This window comes from Salvelinus sp. IW2-2015, linkage group LG25, assembly GCF_002910315.2.
Source record: "Salvelinus sp. IW2-2015 linkage group LG25, ASM291031v2, whole genome shotgun sequence".
Taxonomy (NCBI): Eukaryota; Metazoa; Chordata; class Actinopteri; order Salmoniformes; family Salmonidae; genus Salvelinus; species Salvelinus sp. IW2-2015.
In genome coordinates this window covers 9,532,163-9,548,968 of record NC_036865.1, presented here as the reverse complement: position 1 = coordinate 9,548,968, position 16,806 = coordinate 9,532,163, and the positions used below count along the sequence as shown (strand labels likewise).

At 40.1% G+C, this 16,806-nt stretch overlaps 1 protein-coding gene across 2 annotated transcripts in view; it reads left to right on the top strand.

Moving 5' to 3' along the window:
- The first annotated feature begins 2,540 nt into the window (after positions 1–2,540).
- ppp2r5d (protein phosphatase 2, regulatory subunit B', delta) overlaps positions 2,541–16,806 on the top strand; it is a 49,581-nt gene continuing 35,315 nt past the window's right edge. The window contains exons 1-3 of one of the 2 annotated variants that reach the window (XM_023970193.2): positions 2,541–2,703; positions 3,851–3,934; positions 11,440–11,617. In XM_023970193.2, the coding sequence (XP_023825961.1) occupies positions 2,677–2,703; positions 3,851–3,934; positions 11,440–11,617 (289 nt within the window). In that variant the 5' untranslated portion in view covers positions 2,541–2,676. The remainder of the gene's footprint in view (positions 2,704–3,850; positions 3,935–11,439; positions 11,618–16,806) is intronic. The other variant, XM_023970194.2, reaches the window with a different exon arrangement.

The window sequence follows — 16,806 nt, the reverse complement described above, 5'->3', positions numbered from 1 at the left end:
TCTGTAAGGCGCAAATAGCTAAATCAGAGAGTAGCAGTGTGATTCACAATCACATCAATGCGCTAAGTAGATATCAATAATAAGTGATATCCGTATCGCCGTAGACTACACCACTGCTGTTATCCTTAACTCCAAGCGTTTATTCAAGTTGGATCATCTTTGGATGCCGACAGCAGTCGCACCATTGGAAGACATAGCTTGGACTGTAGCCTACAAAAACCTTATCCCGCGTTCCATTAAACACATTTGGGTTGTCATCATTAGATGGTCAGACTCGCTCAGGTGGAACGGACTTAAATGTGTGCCTTTTTTTTCAATGCTGATTTGAATGTCATTGAGAAAACAGAAGTGTCAAAGATTTTTTTCACTAATATCCTTTCTGAATTTAAAAGTAATCATCTAGTTTTTCAAAAGTATCTGTAATCCGATTACATTTTTTGTTGTTGCTGGTAACAGATTACAGTTACCGTTTTTGTAATCCCTTACGTGTAAAGTCAGATTTTGTKATTCCTTACATGTAAGGGATTACAAAATGATGTGTAATCCGTTACTCCCCAACCCTGTGTATGCCCATTGCAGTCGAAAGGAATTCTGAAGGAAAAACCTCAGTGGCGGAAATTCTGAAAGGAACAGAACAAAGTTATTATATGTATGTATGTATGTACATAGGTGTTCTTTCTAATTGTGTGGATGAACTAAATGTTTTTGTCACTTACCTGTGTATGTATGGCAAAGCTGAGGGCAGCATGAATAAGGCTTTTGGCTCATAGTTAAACAATATTACTTTAAGAATGAATTATAGAATTCTGAAAGCAATTGATTGGATTTGAGATCAAAGGATCAAAGACCATATCGGAAGTTTCTGCATAATGTTATGTTCAACAATGCCTGCTGGGAGATCAGTCTTCTCTTCAGAAAAAGGTAAGGCCACTCTAAACAATGAAGATATGATTTTCCTGTGAATGTTCAGTGAAATGTGGATCGAATAAGGCAACACAATCTATACATGAGGGTAATTTATGTACTTGTTACGTATGTTAAACCAGGGACAGTCTGCCATAGGATATTGCTGTTCTCTGTAAGTCGCTCTGGATAAGAGCGTCTGCTAAATGACTTAAATGTAAATGTCATAACAGTCATTACTCTGTCACTGAATAATTATTCAGCTGTACTGAAATGCTCATTTCTATTCATGTATTACACTGACTGTGGTTAATACTCTATCGCCACTGGTACCATATCAGTGAATTATTGCTCACTGTAAGATCTTTGGAGCATGACCTAAACTGTTTGGCTTATTTACTATGTATGTGTTTAAAACCTTGCTCAACCAATGTCATTTCATTTGCCAAATAAATTATTTTGGAGTGAAGCTCATTGTCCAAATTGATAATGTAATGTATGAAAAAAGGGTGCAGATCATTGCCAATAACATGCTTAACAACGTGTTTTTACAAATGTGTTTAGGCATGCATGCACASATGGGATTCCTCTTTAGCCCCTAAGGAAGTTATGGATCATGTCCAGCAGGTGGTGCTGGTAAAGTGRATTGACAATACAATATGAGGCCACAGCCTTTTGCCAGTAGATATTTTGTCAAGTAAAAGTGCATTGTAAGTGGTCATATAAATTATGCTATAGTTTTGTAGGTTGRACAGTTCGCCAGAGGTCTGAAACCTTGTTTTGGAGGCATATTTCCAGTGGTGTGCTGCACAAATTGCCAAATTKATGTCAAACTTCTCACTTTACAGTATGGGGTTACTTTGGAAAACCCKAAATCGTCCTATAGACCAAATATTGTTTAGAATAAAGGTATTGGATAATCATATATTTTATCTTTCATTTCAGAACACATTTTTTTAGATTATGAACAAACTAGTATGGATCATTTTCTGTTACAGAACTGCCTGTATATGTGACTGAAGCATTGGCATCAATGTGCTCAGCTGTAGCGTACATGCCAAAAGTTGAACCATGCATGACCACGGCAAAGGTGGCTCAATGTAAGGGCTGCATCGCCATTATACTGTAATTTACTGTTAACTATATAGCTAGTCATCCTATTGCTATATTTCTGAACAATGTTTTCAATTAACTCACAATTTCGTCCTAATTATGTTGATGTAGGTTATAAGCCTAGGGAGGGATTCATTCATGAATTGTTGCTAGGTAATAAGTACATTTCAGCAACTCCACCATACTATTGTTTTTACCTCCACCCTAGATGGGGTCGTCACTAGTTAGCACAAKCACAGTCATAATTATGGCTACATCCCACCCATTTCTACACTTTATCTTTTAAAAATTAGATTTGAACCTAACTTTAACCACAATGCTAACCTTATGCCTAACCCTAAACTTAATATAAGACTAAAAAMACAATTTTGACTTTGTGGCTGTGGAATATCACTTTGTGGCTGTGGAATATCACTTTGTGACTGTGCTATSTAGTATTCTAGTGGAAACCGCTAGACCGGGAGTGCAATACGCCCATCCTATAACCACCCAATGTAATAATTACAGTGGCCCGTCACTAGGCAGTATAACGTGTGACTGGCCAATGCTGTTTTTCTTGGCCTAGAAGGGCGCAGGGAGCTGAAGGTAACCGAGTGGCAGCGATCGAGTCCCGGCGAAGTCTGTCGCGGAGTCACCGTGAAAAACACCAACAGCCACAAAATGCCGAATAAAACTAAAAAGGAAAAGGTAACGTAAAGATCGCAACATAATGGTAACAATCAAAATATTGTTGCCAAATGTTCAGAGGAAGCGGACCGTATCTCGTGATTGTATTCTAATTCGCCAACTAGATTTTGTATTATTATCGTAAGGCCTAGCAGAGCAGATCATTTTTCAGACCGTGCAAATACCATCAGTAGCCAATACAAAAAATACAAATGTAACCTTATCAAATGGTTTACATTACCCTGAATATTACATTCTTAGAAAATTGACGTAATGGATGTGATACCGATACAATAGCCTAGGCCTACAGCAACAATACGTTTGAACTTTTAAATAATTCATATTCTCAAATCATTTTTTTCCGTAAAATAATGTTTAGTTTTAGTAATGGCATATTGTCGTATGTTTCTCCGAATGTGTTGTCAGAATATGAACTGCGAACATGCATTAGTGTGAGCCTAGGCTGATCTCTGATAGTAAGTTGACAGCTATTCTTGCATGCATTTGGTTAGACTACATTCGTTACATAAACACAAGATTATTATCAAGTTGATAGCTACAAGTTCAATGTCTCGTTCTTCCTAAGAGAATGCACTCTTGTCTTGTTATAATATGTCAGATCGCTTGCTACAATGTTTCAATATCGGCTTGTGCTTAGTCGTTGTCTGAGCGGACAGTAATTGCCGTTTTTTTCCCACTTAAGGGGTATTTCAYGTCTAGTTCCATACAGTCTGTCTTACAAATGCAGCAGTCTTGGCCACAAGAATGTATTCTTACTGTTTTTGAAGGTAAAGCAATTAAGGCCATTGTAGCTACCTAGGGTGGAACTACCGCATTTGGGTCCCCAGGTCACCTACCCCGGTACCTACCTCCCCTATTCGACACATTGTGTCATGAAGCTGAGAGATAACTTTGCAGTTTTAAAACATTTTGCGAATGCTTATGACGTGTTCATGTGCTTTCTGTGGGTCCCCGACCTCCAGAAGGGCCTCCGACTTCCTTTTGGTTTGGGGCTTATGCCCTGCGTYCCCATTCGGCAATACCACAGAAATTAAATCCCTGTGCATTGTGCACTCCAAAGACCAGAGGATGTGAGTTGTGTATGGTCCCATATCAATTGTGTTCTTCTTTATGAATACAGTAAGATAACTATTGTTGTCATTCACAGGAGCCAACCAAATCTGCCAAAAGTAGCACTAAAAACAGTAATGCCACTAGTGGGAAAGACACAGGAACTGAAAATGCAGATGAGGTAAGATATTATTTGATTAACATGACAGTTCCAGATGGTTCTTCGACAGTATTTCTTTTTTCTTTTTAGCCTGCAGTTTATTTCTGAAGATGAATTGATCAAAGATTTGTGTATGTCTGTTAATCTATAATTTGAGTTTATTTTGACTTGCCTAGTTAAATAAATAAAAAATATAATAATAAATGGTCTGTTGCATCAGGGGCCTATGTATGCCCCCATGTAATTCTATTTGACACGGTATTTCCTGTTTCTTAATCTTGTTCTGTAGCTCGTTTTCAATGTTACATAGATAGTAATGCATCAGTGTCAATACTTGTTCCTCGCTTAGGCCAACATTACAGAGAGAAGCTAAACATAATGTCAGGCCTTTGCTTAATGACACATATGGCTTATGTCTGTTCAGCCATATATGCCTGCTGGTTGAGTTCACAGCAGCTCCTTGGGAACATTGTTATGGGGGTCATTATGATGCTTGCGATAGATCCAGACTCCAGCCGTTTTATCAGGAAGGGAGCGGCTGTCCTCTGTGTACAGACCTCTCTGTATGCAGCTGAGCTCTCTGCATAGACCACCATAGAGGCAGTACATTCTCCATAGTTTACTGCCCAGTAAAGTGTCCTCCTGTCAAAGTAGAATTTAGACCTGCCTATWTTACATTTTGGTTTTTGACAAATCTAAATCAACATTCTTTAATCAGAACTCTGGTTTCCAGGATATAGTGCCCACAGACTACTCCAAGATAGCAATGTAGGCACATGCTTTATGGCTACCTGGATCCTCACAMAAACAAATGTAGCTCTTCTTACAGTTTTAAATAGATATATTACTTTGATCTTGCAGTGTTTTTTTTAATCATTATTTTTCAGTGGAGCACTAACACACCTCATTTAACTAATCAACTACCTGATTCAACTAATCCAGGGTTTAGTGATTAGTTGATAAGTTGAATCATGTGTGTTAGTCTTCAGGCAGAAGGTAAATGTGTGCACAAGTGGGTCCCCAGGCACAGGGTTGAAAAACACTGATGTACAGTATAAGCCAATACTYTATGTGTTGCATCACCATGTCCTGCAACTGTACACCTCATTAACATTGGTTAGACACTGGATACCCTGCATTAGTCGCTGAGTGTGGCTTGTTAACCTCTCGCGTAAGTATTAGACTGCGTACCTTAACAAAAGATATTGTTTGCGCTCTCAAAACATCCCACAGTCCAGAGAGCGGTATTGATGACAGGAAACGCAGGGCGCTTAGGGTTTGACGTTGCGTAGGGTGAAAGGCTATTGATTGGGTCTATTTTGAGACTAGRTCAGTCATGCAAACCGGCCATCTCTGCCATGCCTTGGGCAAGCCCCGACATGTGTCTGATGGGAATGGTCCATAACATACACCATCACCACCCAGGTTTTCAAAAACATGCCCAGATGTGTCAATGCACTGCATGCAGACTATGCKCTGTCAAACATACATGAAATCATAAAGGTTGGGACAACAGTTTAGAAAACAACCTTCATCACTTTTTCTTCTGGATCACTGATCGTGATAGGTGAAAGCCATAGTAAAAACGTATCCAGTCACTCCACCTATCAAAAGGTCATACCGGAAAGGAGATATGGGGGGGGTCTGATAAATCAGACTTAATTGCTGCACTTGATCTTTGCAGGCCAATATATAACATGTATTGCTCAGTTTGACGGGTATTTTACACTATCTGAGGATGAGCATTAAGGACTCCCCTTTGATGGTCGTGTTGTTGTTCACTTTTGGATTGATCCGTTCCCGTGGCCTCGTAAGYAAGGGGAAGCCGTTTCAGCAGCTAATCAATCCTACAGATCCTCTTACTGTACTTCAATGAGAGTGCTGCAGTTACTCAACCTGCAACTTTTTACAGTACTTATTTCCCTTTTACCCAGATATTTTACCCAGACCTTTTGAATAGAGTATCATTTGACACTGCTATTGAGACATGAGACCATGGGACCATGTGTTTTTTATTAAACTTAATTTCAACAGTATACTTCAGTGATTTCATTGAATGAAATATATTTTTAACATAGAGCTAATTCCCTGAGGGAATCCCTCCTGTACTCAATTACACTGGAAATACCCCTGTAAGCATATCTGCCTGTAATGGCAGAGGGTAGAGAGGGGTTAGTGSCCAAAACAGGATGGAGAACGGGCTTTTAGGGGACAGCGACCTTACAAGTGATTTGTAAAGCCAACAGGGGTGTGTATTCATGGATGCCAAGAAGAAGAAAAAAACATAAAATAATACATTTTGTCTCTCTRTTTCAACATTTTCCTTAAATTCTGAACATGCTGAATTTGGCCTGGTTCGATTCCAAGCTGTATCACAACCGGGCGTGATTGGGAGTCCCATAGGGCGGCGCACAATTGGTCCAGCGTCATCCGGGTTAGGATTTGGCCGGGGTAGGCCGTCATTGTAAATAAGAATTTGTTCTTAACTGACTTTCCAAGTTAAATAAAGGTTACATTTATTTTACCGGAGAACGCATCTGAGTGAGTGAAACAGCCCCCCCTCTGTCTCTGTATGTGTAGGCCATCTATCTGATGCAAACTGGTCATAAAGAGTATGACATCGTTGCAGCCTGTAGCATTGAATGCAAGGGAAGCAAGTGAGCATTTAGCCTCCCTTGATWAAAAAAAGTGTCAAATAATAGCCAATTAGCGTTGAGGTAAACTGAGTGAGCTCAACTGTGAATTGTCCTAGCGCACCAAAAAAGAAGTGTCAAGGGAAGCCAGTTTGACATCACTCCTATCAAATTGCATTAAGAGCGTACAGTTGAAGTCGGAAGTTTACATACACTTAGGTTGGAGTCATTAAAACTTGTTTTTCAACCAGTCCACAAATTTCTTGTTAACAAACTGTAGTTTTGGCAAGTCGGTGAGGACATCTACTTTGTGCATGACACAAGTAATTTTTTCCAACAATTGTTTACAGACAGATTATTTCACTTAATTCACTTTATCACAATTCCAGTGGGTCAGAAGTTTACATACACTAATTTGACTGTGCCTTTAAACAGCTTGGAAAATTCCAGAAAATTGTCATGGCTTTAGAAGCTTCTGATAGGCAAATTGACATAATTTGAGTCAATTGGAGGTGTACCTGTGAATGTATTTCAAGGCCTACCTTCAAACTCAGTGCCTCTTTGCTTGACATCATGTGAAAATCAAAAGAAACCAGCCAAGACCCTCAGAAAAAAATTTTGTAGACTTCCACAAGTCTGGTTCATCCTTGGGAGCAATTTGCAAATGCCCTGATGAACGGTACCACATTTATCTATACAAACCAATAGTACGCAAGTATATAAACACCATGGGACCACACAGCCGTCATACCGCTCAGGAAGGAGACGTGTTCTGTCTCCTAAGGATAACGTACTTTGTGCGAAAAGTGCAAATCAATCCCAGAACAACAGCAAAAAACCTTGTGAAATGCTTGAGGAAACAGGTACAAAAAGTATCTATAATCCACAGAAAACGAGTCCTATAATCACCTAACCTGAACAGGCCTCCAGCAAGGAAGAAGCCAGCTCCCAAAACCGCCCATAAAAAAACTACGACTAGCTACGGTTGCAAACCTGAACATGGGACAAAGAATCGTTATTTTTTGTAATAGAACTGTTTGCCTAATGACCATCATTATGTTTGAGGAAAAAGGGGAGGCTTGCAAGCCGAAGAACACATCCCAACTGAAGCACGCGGTGGTTACATCATGTTGTGGGGGTGCTTTTGCTAGGAGGGACTGGATGCACTTCACAAAATAGATGGCATCATGAGGAACAAAAATATGTTAGAATAATTGAAGCAACACTCAAGACATCAGTCAGGAAGTAAAGCTTCGTCCGCAAATGGTCTTCCAAATGGACAATGACCCCAAGCAACTTCCAAATTGTGCAAAATGGCTTAAGGACAACAAAGTCAAGTATTGGATGGCCATCACAACCCTGACCTCAATCCTATAGAAAATTTGTGGGCAAACTGAAAAAGGTGTGCGAGCAAGGGGCCTACAACACTACGCAGTTACACCAGCTCTGTCAGAGGAATGGGCCAAAATTCACCTAACTATATGTGGAAGCTTGTCGAAGGCTACCCAAAACGTTTGACCCAAGTTAAACAATTTAAACAAGCTAGCAAATACTAATTGAGTTTATCTATTTCTTACCCACTTGGGAATGTGAGAAAGAAATAAAAGCTGAAAGAAATAATTCTCTCTACTATTTATTCTGACATTTCCCATCTTAAAATAAAGTGATCCTAACACTCAGACAGGGAATTTTTTACAAGGATAAATTCAGAATTGTGAAAAACTGAGTTAAGGTGTATGTAAACTTCCGACTTCAACTATTACTTCATTACAGAAACAAACCTTAATTTGCACCTTGTGTGTGCTCCGCACAGTGCTAGCCTAAAGCTGAAAAATTGCCCTTTTACCTTAAAATTAGCCATGGATGGAGATAGGGATTTGGACTGGTTTTACTTAACTCTCCGTCTTGGCCAATGATTATAACAGAGATTCTGATCCAACCATTAATTCATACATTGTGCCACTGGCTTGTGCGGATGGAAGTTCAATATGTAGCTAGATGTAAAAGGCTGATGTTAACTAGCTAACGCTGCCCACTAAAGGAAGTTAGGCTAGCAAGCAAGCATTTTAGCCAGGTAGCCTAGGACAACAAAAAATAAAAGTGTGTACTGTATGACAGAGTGATAGACCGTTTCATCAACATGAAAGAGAGGAGGATGGCATTGGCGTTTGTCTACAAGTAGGGTGAGTCAACATGTTTTTTTTACTTGAGCAAACAAACAAACAAGCACACACACACAGAAATCAGAACCGTAGACAGCCACATGATATTTAGCTTACGTTGATTTAACTAAATCTTTTTTTGGTATCTTTTAGTTGTCACTATTAGACTAAGCATAGGTGATTTGATGATGTTGAAATGGTGTTGGAATAGTGGAAGCAGCTCCTCTTTTCTTTCTGACTTGTGGTAACTCTCCGTGGTTCTAAATCAATAGTTGTTTAGTGGTCTGAAATTGTCAGAAACATTAACTTGCTTGACCATGCTGTAGGTCATGTAACTGTTTGTTACCTGCAATATTCTTTGTGGACTTCACCGGACAGAGATTGCTCTCTGGTTTTGTGATGAAACAAAGGTGTGGTTGAATTTACTCTGCCACTGTGCCTTCTTATTGTCTCGGCCTTCAAGTATTCAGACCTTGACTTTTTCCACATTTTGTTACTTTACAGCCTTATTCTAAATGGATAAAACAAACAAAAAAATCCTCAGCAATCTACACACATACCCCATAATGACAAAGTGAAAACAGTTTTTTTGACATTTTTGCAAATTTATAAAAATGTAAAACAGAAATATCTTTACTTAAATATTCAGACCCTTTGCAATGAGACTTGAAATTGAGCTCAAGTGCATCCTGTTTCCATTGATCATCCTTGAGATGTTTCTACAACTTGATTGGAGTCTACCTGTGGTAAATTCAATTGATTGGACGTAATTTGGAAAGGCACACATCTGTCTCTATAAGGTCCCAAACCAAGCCATGAGATCGAAGGAATTGTCCGTAGAGCTCCGAGACAGGATTGTGTCGAGACGCATGTCCGGGGAAGGGTACCAAAACATTTCTGCAGCATTGAACGTCCCCAAGAACACAGTGGCTACCATCATTCTTAAATGGAAGACGTTTGGAACCACCAAGACTCTAAATGTCCTTGAGTGGCCCAACCAGAGCCTGGACTTAAACCTGATCGAACATCGTTGGAAAGACCTGAAAATACACTCCCCATCTAACTTGATGAAACTTGAGAGTATCTGCAGAGACGAATGGGAGAAACTCCCCAAATACAGGTGTGCCAAGCTTGTAGCGTCATACCCAAGAATACTCTAGGCTGTTAACGCTGCCAAAGGTGCTTCAACAAAGTACTGAGTTAAGGGCCTTAATACTTATGTAAATGTAATATTTCCGATTTTTATAAATTAGCAAAATGTCAAACCTGTTTTTGCTTTGTCATTATAGGGTATTGTGTGTGTGTATATTGATGAGAAAAAAAGCAATTTAATCCATTTTAAAATAAGGCTGTAACCTAACAAAATGTGTAAAAAGTCAAAGGGTCTGAGTACTTTCCGAAGGCACTGTATCACGGTCGCAAGGCATATGAACAAACAGGTTATAGAGCAAGCAACGCAATTATCACAATATATAGGTTGTGATTTTTTATTTTTTTTCTGGCTTCCCCAGCGATTTTACCCATGCACCGCTACTGAAAGCAAAGAGAGGGTAACTATTATAAAATATACATGTAATACCCCAGAACATACAGTTTAACCTCAACTGAACTGTTTCAGTATTACAAAGGAGTAGTTGACATTACTGCTGAATGGAGCGCAGTGTTACTCATGCATACTTGAGTCCAAACTAAGTACAAAGATGTGATTGTCCACTCGATTCTGGACCTTAGTCAGTCAGCGTGGACTGCATGAGAGCAGTACATTATTCAGTCAACCTATTTACAAGAGCAGCTGCATATCCAATGACAAGCTTGTTCAAGAACATGGATATGCAAATAGTATTTTTTTTAGGTTAGCATAGAACTACAYTTCCCAAGAGGCATTGTAGAGGGAACGTAATAGTGATGTGAAAACCTAAATCCTTTCTTCTGGTCTGTGATTACACATATGTAAGTTCATTACAATCCTTGAGGAGGACATCAAATTTGTCAGGGGAGTTCAATGCTCTTGAGGTTTGTGATGAACTTCTCTGCATGTAATCATGGARGTCATGAAAGGATTACGAATTAGATTTCACAGAATCAGGACATCACTGACAATACTACTCTATTSCCTCTAGTCTATAATGTCCCAGAGGGAAGCTTTATAGAAAAAAATATGTTTTTTGGACATGGAATTATAGTGTTTGTAGTGTTTGACAGAATAAAACCCCTCCCCCTCTCATTCTCAACAACATGACCAGTCCTATGTTCAGGAGTCATCTCTCTGTGTGCTCCCTTTAAAACTCCAGGATAATGGTGGCACTAGACCAAGCCAATCAGAGTGTTTCTGTGGAGTCATTTACTGCTCTCTGCATGGTGACTGTAGTATGGGTTAGCAGCTAGTGAGAAACAATGTATACCAGATTGAATGGGTGTTGTACTATCACAGTAAATCCATCTAGTAGACATGTCAATCCCAAGAAATAGCAGTGATGTTTGAGGGAATGCAAATTGTAATCTTCTCAAATAGAAAAGTCTGTCAAGGGTTCAGGAGGACAGATATCAAAATGTATATGCAATATTATACATTCAGTTCGAATAAAACATCCATCTTGCAATCTATTTTCAGTGGTTCCAACTTTTCCAAGCCTCACCGAACATCAAGCTCATTGTGATTTTCGTGTGTGTGTTGTCAACAGGCGCAGCAGCAGCAAGCTCATTGTGATTTTCGTGTGTGTGTTGTCCACAGGCGCAGCAGCAGCAAACTGCCAGCAAGCGTCCCAGCAACAGCACCCCACCACCCACTCAGCTCAACAAGATCAAATACTCTGGCGGTCCCCAGATCGTCAAGAAGGAGCGTCGCCAGAGTTCGTCACGATTCAACCTCGCCAAGAACAGAGAGCTACAGAAGCTTCCTGCCCTCAAAGGTATCACCAGCTAACCCATCAGCTTCTCTGGCTGCATCCTGATTCTCCACCTTTCTCCTGAAGTGTGCTGTTCCTTTCACACATTTAAAAGCATTGGCATGGTGTAACCATTGGCTGGAGGTGGTTTCCACCATTTGAAATTCATGATGGAAAGTGTGCAAGTGCAAACTTGGGGAGAAAGGTGGAGAATCGGGACACAACCACTGTCCTATTCATAGATATCCTCTATGCTACCCTCGCTCCAGCCAGATCTTAAATGGGGGCTGAACTGACTGATTTGGCCTCAGTTTCAGTCATCCTCATTAGGAAGTGCGACTGAGAATGACATTTGTGTCTTGGAGGTATGCTTTGATGTGGGTGTCTCGTGTGTTTGCACGTGGGAAGCGTTTGTACATTCACTCTGCCAAAACAGTACACAGTTAGTCACTCAACCTTTTAGATAACTTCAAACAGTCTAACCAGGTTTTGTGTCTGYAAGTAYCCTAGACTAGCTAGGAAAATAGCCAACTTCTTTCGGCAATTAGCTTCAGCCAGCCGGTGTGCGACCGTGGCAAAATTGGTTTGACTTTGGATAGCATCTATGTGGGGCRAGTAAGGAACCCTCAATAAATGACACAATGTAAATGGAACGATATACACTGAGTGTACAAAACATTAGGAACACCTTTCTAACATTGAGTTGCATCCCCTTTTGCCCTCAGTACAACCTCAATTTGTCAGGGCATGGACTTCACAAGGTTTCGACCGTGTTCCACAGGGATGCTGGCCCATGTTGTCTCCAATGCTTCCCACAGTTGTGTCAAGTTGGCTGGATGTCCTTTGGGTGGGGGACCATTTTTGATACACATGGAAAACTGTTGAGCGTGAAAAACCCAACAGCGTTGCAGTTTTTGACATATTCAAACCGGGGCCTGGCACCTACTACCATACCCTGTTCAAAGGCACTTAAATCTTTTGTCTMTCTCAATTGTCTCAAGGCTTAAAAATCCTTCTTTAYCCTGTCTCCTSCCGTTCATTTACACTGATTGAAGTGGATTTAACAAGTAACATCAGTAAGGGATCACAGCTTTCACATGAATTCAGATGGTCAGTCTGTCATGGAAAGAGCAAGTGTTAATGTTTTGTACATTCAGTGTATTTTTCTGTATTGACAATTTATTTTGTTTTTTCATACTTACAACAAAAAACACAGTACACCAAACTATATCTAAGCCCAGTGGACCATAACCAATGCAATCCCAAAACAATAATCAACTAAACAAACCTACATATTAAACTACAAAACACAAATACATAGATTRTCTGGTCTGATGAAACCAAGATTGAACTCTTGGCATGTAGGAGGGTTCTTTTTGCCCCTTAACGCCAACKCACATCATTCTGTGACTAACCCGTCCTGGGTTAGTAACCTTAGGGGAGTGAAATCTATTAAAAACGTTTAATCGTATACCCTTTTCCTCYGCTTGTGACATTTTGCCCAATATTTGAAATAATATACAACCATGTATTCTTATCTATCTCGCATTGTAAATACGTTTGCCACAAAAAATCTCAAGTTTTTCACAGGTGTCATTATTAAACTTTTAACAGTATTTTCTAACATAAATAAGKTGATTGTACAGAGCTTGGCATTGAAAAGAACATTGTTGCCCTTTGACCTAATGGCACCATGTAGTGTTGACACACAGGTTTTAATTAGCATATTACGCCAAAAATACCAAATTCTTGTGCAGGTCTCCCAGAGTATTACCCATTTCCCCCAAATGATTGACTGCTTCCCCACACAAATAGCAGGATTATAACATACAGAAGCATATCTTTGRCTATGTGGAGACTCTTTGATCCTTTTCATGTAATGACAACCACACTGTCCTAGAATGGCATAGAATTTGATTGATGCCCCGAATATCTGTATCATTGGCTCTTTTTTGGGATAACATTTGGAACGGTCCAAAAGGAGCTTTTTAAAACACTTTGTAACGTAACCCAAATCTCCTCAACCTTCCCTTCACRTCCAGTGCTTAGCCATTCTGGATAGTTCGAAAGCCACATTGTTCAGTTCATTAGGAAAATATTCAGACCCTTTGACTTTTTACACATTTTGTTACGTTACAGCCTTATTCTGAAATGGATGAAATTGTTTTTTTCCCTCATCAATCTACACACAATATCCCATAATGACAAAGCAAAAACTGMTTTTTAGACATTTGTTTAAATATATACACCACTGTTCAAAAGTTTGGGATCACTTAGAAATGTCCTTGTTTTTGAAAGAAAAGCAAAAAAAAATTGTCCATTAAAATAACATCAAATTGATCAGAAATACAGTGTAGACATTGTTAATGTTGTAAATGACTATTGTAGCTGGAAATGGATGATTTTTTATGGAATATCTACATGGTCCTCTATGCCTATTATCAGCAACCATCACTCCTGTGTTCCAATGGCACGTTGTGTTAGCTAATCCAAGGTTATCATTTTAAAAGGCTAATTGATCATTAGAAAATACTTTTGCAATTATGTTAGCACAGCTGAAAACTGTTGTTCTGATTAAAGAAGCAATAAAACTGGCCTTCTTGAGACTAGTTGAGTATTGGAGCATCAGCATTTGTGGGTTCGTTACAGGCTCAAAATGGCCAGAAACAAAGACTTTCTTCTGAAACTTGCAGTCTATTCTTGTTCTATTCCATGCGAGAAATTGACAAACTGAAGATCTCATACACACGCGGTGTACTACTCCCTCCACAGTACAGCGCAAACTGCTCTAACCAGAATAGAAAGACGTGTGTGAGGCCCTGGTGCACAACTGAGCAAGAGGACAAGTACATTAGAGTGTCTAGTGTTGAGAAACAGACGCCTCACAGGTCCTCAACTGGCAGCTTCATTAAATAGTACCCGCAAAACACCAGTCTCAACGTCAACAGTGAAGAGGCAACTCCGGGATGATGGCCTTCTTGCTGATAATGGGCCTCTGTATGCGTATGTAGATATTCCATTAAAAAAATCAGTGTTTCCAGCTACAATAGTCATTTACAACATTAACAATATCTACACTGTATTTCTGATCATTATGATGTTATTTTAATGGACAAAAAATATGCTTTTCTTTCAAAAACAAGGACTTCTAAGTGACCCCAAACTTTGAATGTAGTTAATATATATATATATATTTACAATACCTTATCATAAGTATTCAGACCCTTTACCAAGTACTTTGTTGAAGCACCTTTGGCAGCGTTACCGCCTCGAGTTTCTTGGGTATGACGCTACAAGCCTGGCACACCTGTATTTGGAGAGTTTCACCCATTCTTCTCTGCAGATCCTCTCAAGCTCTGGCAGGTGGATGGGGAGTGTTGCTGCACAGCTATTTTCAGGTCTCTCCAGAGATGTTAGATCGGTTTAAAGTTCGTCTCTGGCTGGGCCACTCAAGACATTCAGAGACTTGTCCCGAAGCCTCTCCTGCATTGTCTTGGCTGTGTGCTTTGGTCGTTGTCCTGTTGGAAGGTGAACCTTCGCCCCAGTCTGAGTTCCTGAGCAGGTTTCATCAAGGATCTCTCTGTACTTTTCTCCGTTCATCTTTCCCTTGATCCTGACAAGTCTCCCAGTCCCTGCCGCTGAAAAATATCCCCACAGCATGATGCTGCCACCATCATGCTTCACCGTAGGTATGGTGCCAGATTTCCTCCAAACATGACGCTTGGCATTCAGGCCAAAGTGTTTAATCTGGTTTCATCAGACCAGAGAATCTTGTTTCTCATGGTCTGAGAGTCCTTTAGTGCCTTTTGGCAAACTCCAAGCGGGCTGTCATGTGCCTTTTACTGAGGAATGACCTCTGGCTGGCCACTCTACCATAAAGGCCTGATTCGTGGAGTGCTGCAGTTGTGGTTGTCATTCTGGAAGGTTCTCCCATCTCACAAAGGAACTCTAGAGCTCAGTCAGAGTGACCATCGGGTTCTTGGTCACTTCCCTGACCAAGGCCCTTCTCCCCCGATTGCTCAGTTTGTCCAGGTGACCTGCTCTAGGAAGAGTTTTGGTGGTCCAAACTTCTTCAATTTAAGAATGATGGAGGCCATTGTGTTCTTGGGGACATTCAATGCTGCAGAAATGTTTTGGTAACCCTTCCCCAGATCTGTGCCTCAACAATCCTGTCTCAGAGCCCTACGGACCAATCCTTCGACCTCAGGGCTTGGTTTTTGCTCTGACATGCACTGGCAACTGTCGGATCTTATATAGACAGACGTGTGCCTTTCCAAATCATGTCCAATCAATTGAATTTACCACAGGTGGACTCCAATCAAGTTGTGGAAACATCTCAAGGATGATCAATGGAAACAGGATGCACCTGAGCTCAATTTCAAATCTCATAGCAAAAGGTGTGAAGACTTACATTACCAGTTAAACGTTTGGACACACCTACTAATTCAAGGGTTTTTATTTTTTGGACTTCTTGGAATCATGTAGTAACAAAAAAGTGTTAAACAAATAGAAATACTCACACTCTTGGCATTATCTCAACCAGCTTCATGAGGTAGTCACCTGGAATCCATTTCAATGAACAGGTGTGCCTTGTTAAAAGTTAATTGCCAGAATTTCTTTCCTTCTTAATGCGTTTGAGCCAATCAGTTGTGTTGTGACAATGTAGGGGTGGTATACAGAAGATAGCCCTATTTGGTATAAGACCAAGCCCARATTATAGCAAGAACAGCTCAAATAAGCAAAGAGAAACAAGAGTCCATCATTACTTTAAGACATGAAGGTTAGTCACTCCGGGAAAATTTCAAGAACTTTMAAAGTTTCTTCAAGTGCATTCGCAAAAACCATGTGCACTCATGAGGACTGCCACAGGAAAGGTAGACCCAGAGTTACCTCTGCTGCAGAGGATAAGTTCATTAGAGTTACCAGCCTCAGAAATTGCAGCCAAATAAATTCTTCACAGAGTTCAAGTAACAGACACATCTCAACATTAACTGTTGAGTGGACACTGCATGAATCAGCCTTTGTGGTCGATTTGCTGCAAAGAAACCACTACTAAAGGACACCAATAAAAAGAAGAGACCTGCTTGGGCCAAGAAACACGAGCAATGGACTTTAGACCGGTGGAAATTTGTACTTTGGTCTGATGAGTCCAAATTTTAGATTTTTGATTCCAACCGCTGTGTCTTTGTGAGATGCAGAGTAGGTGAARGGAT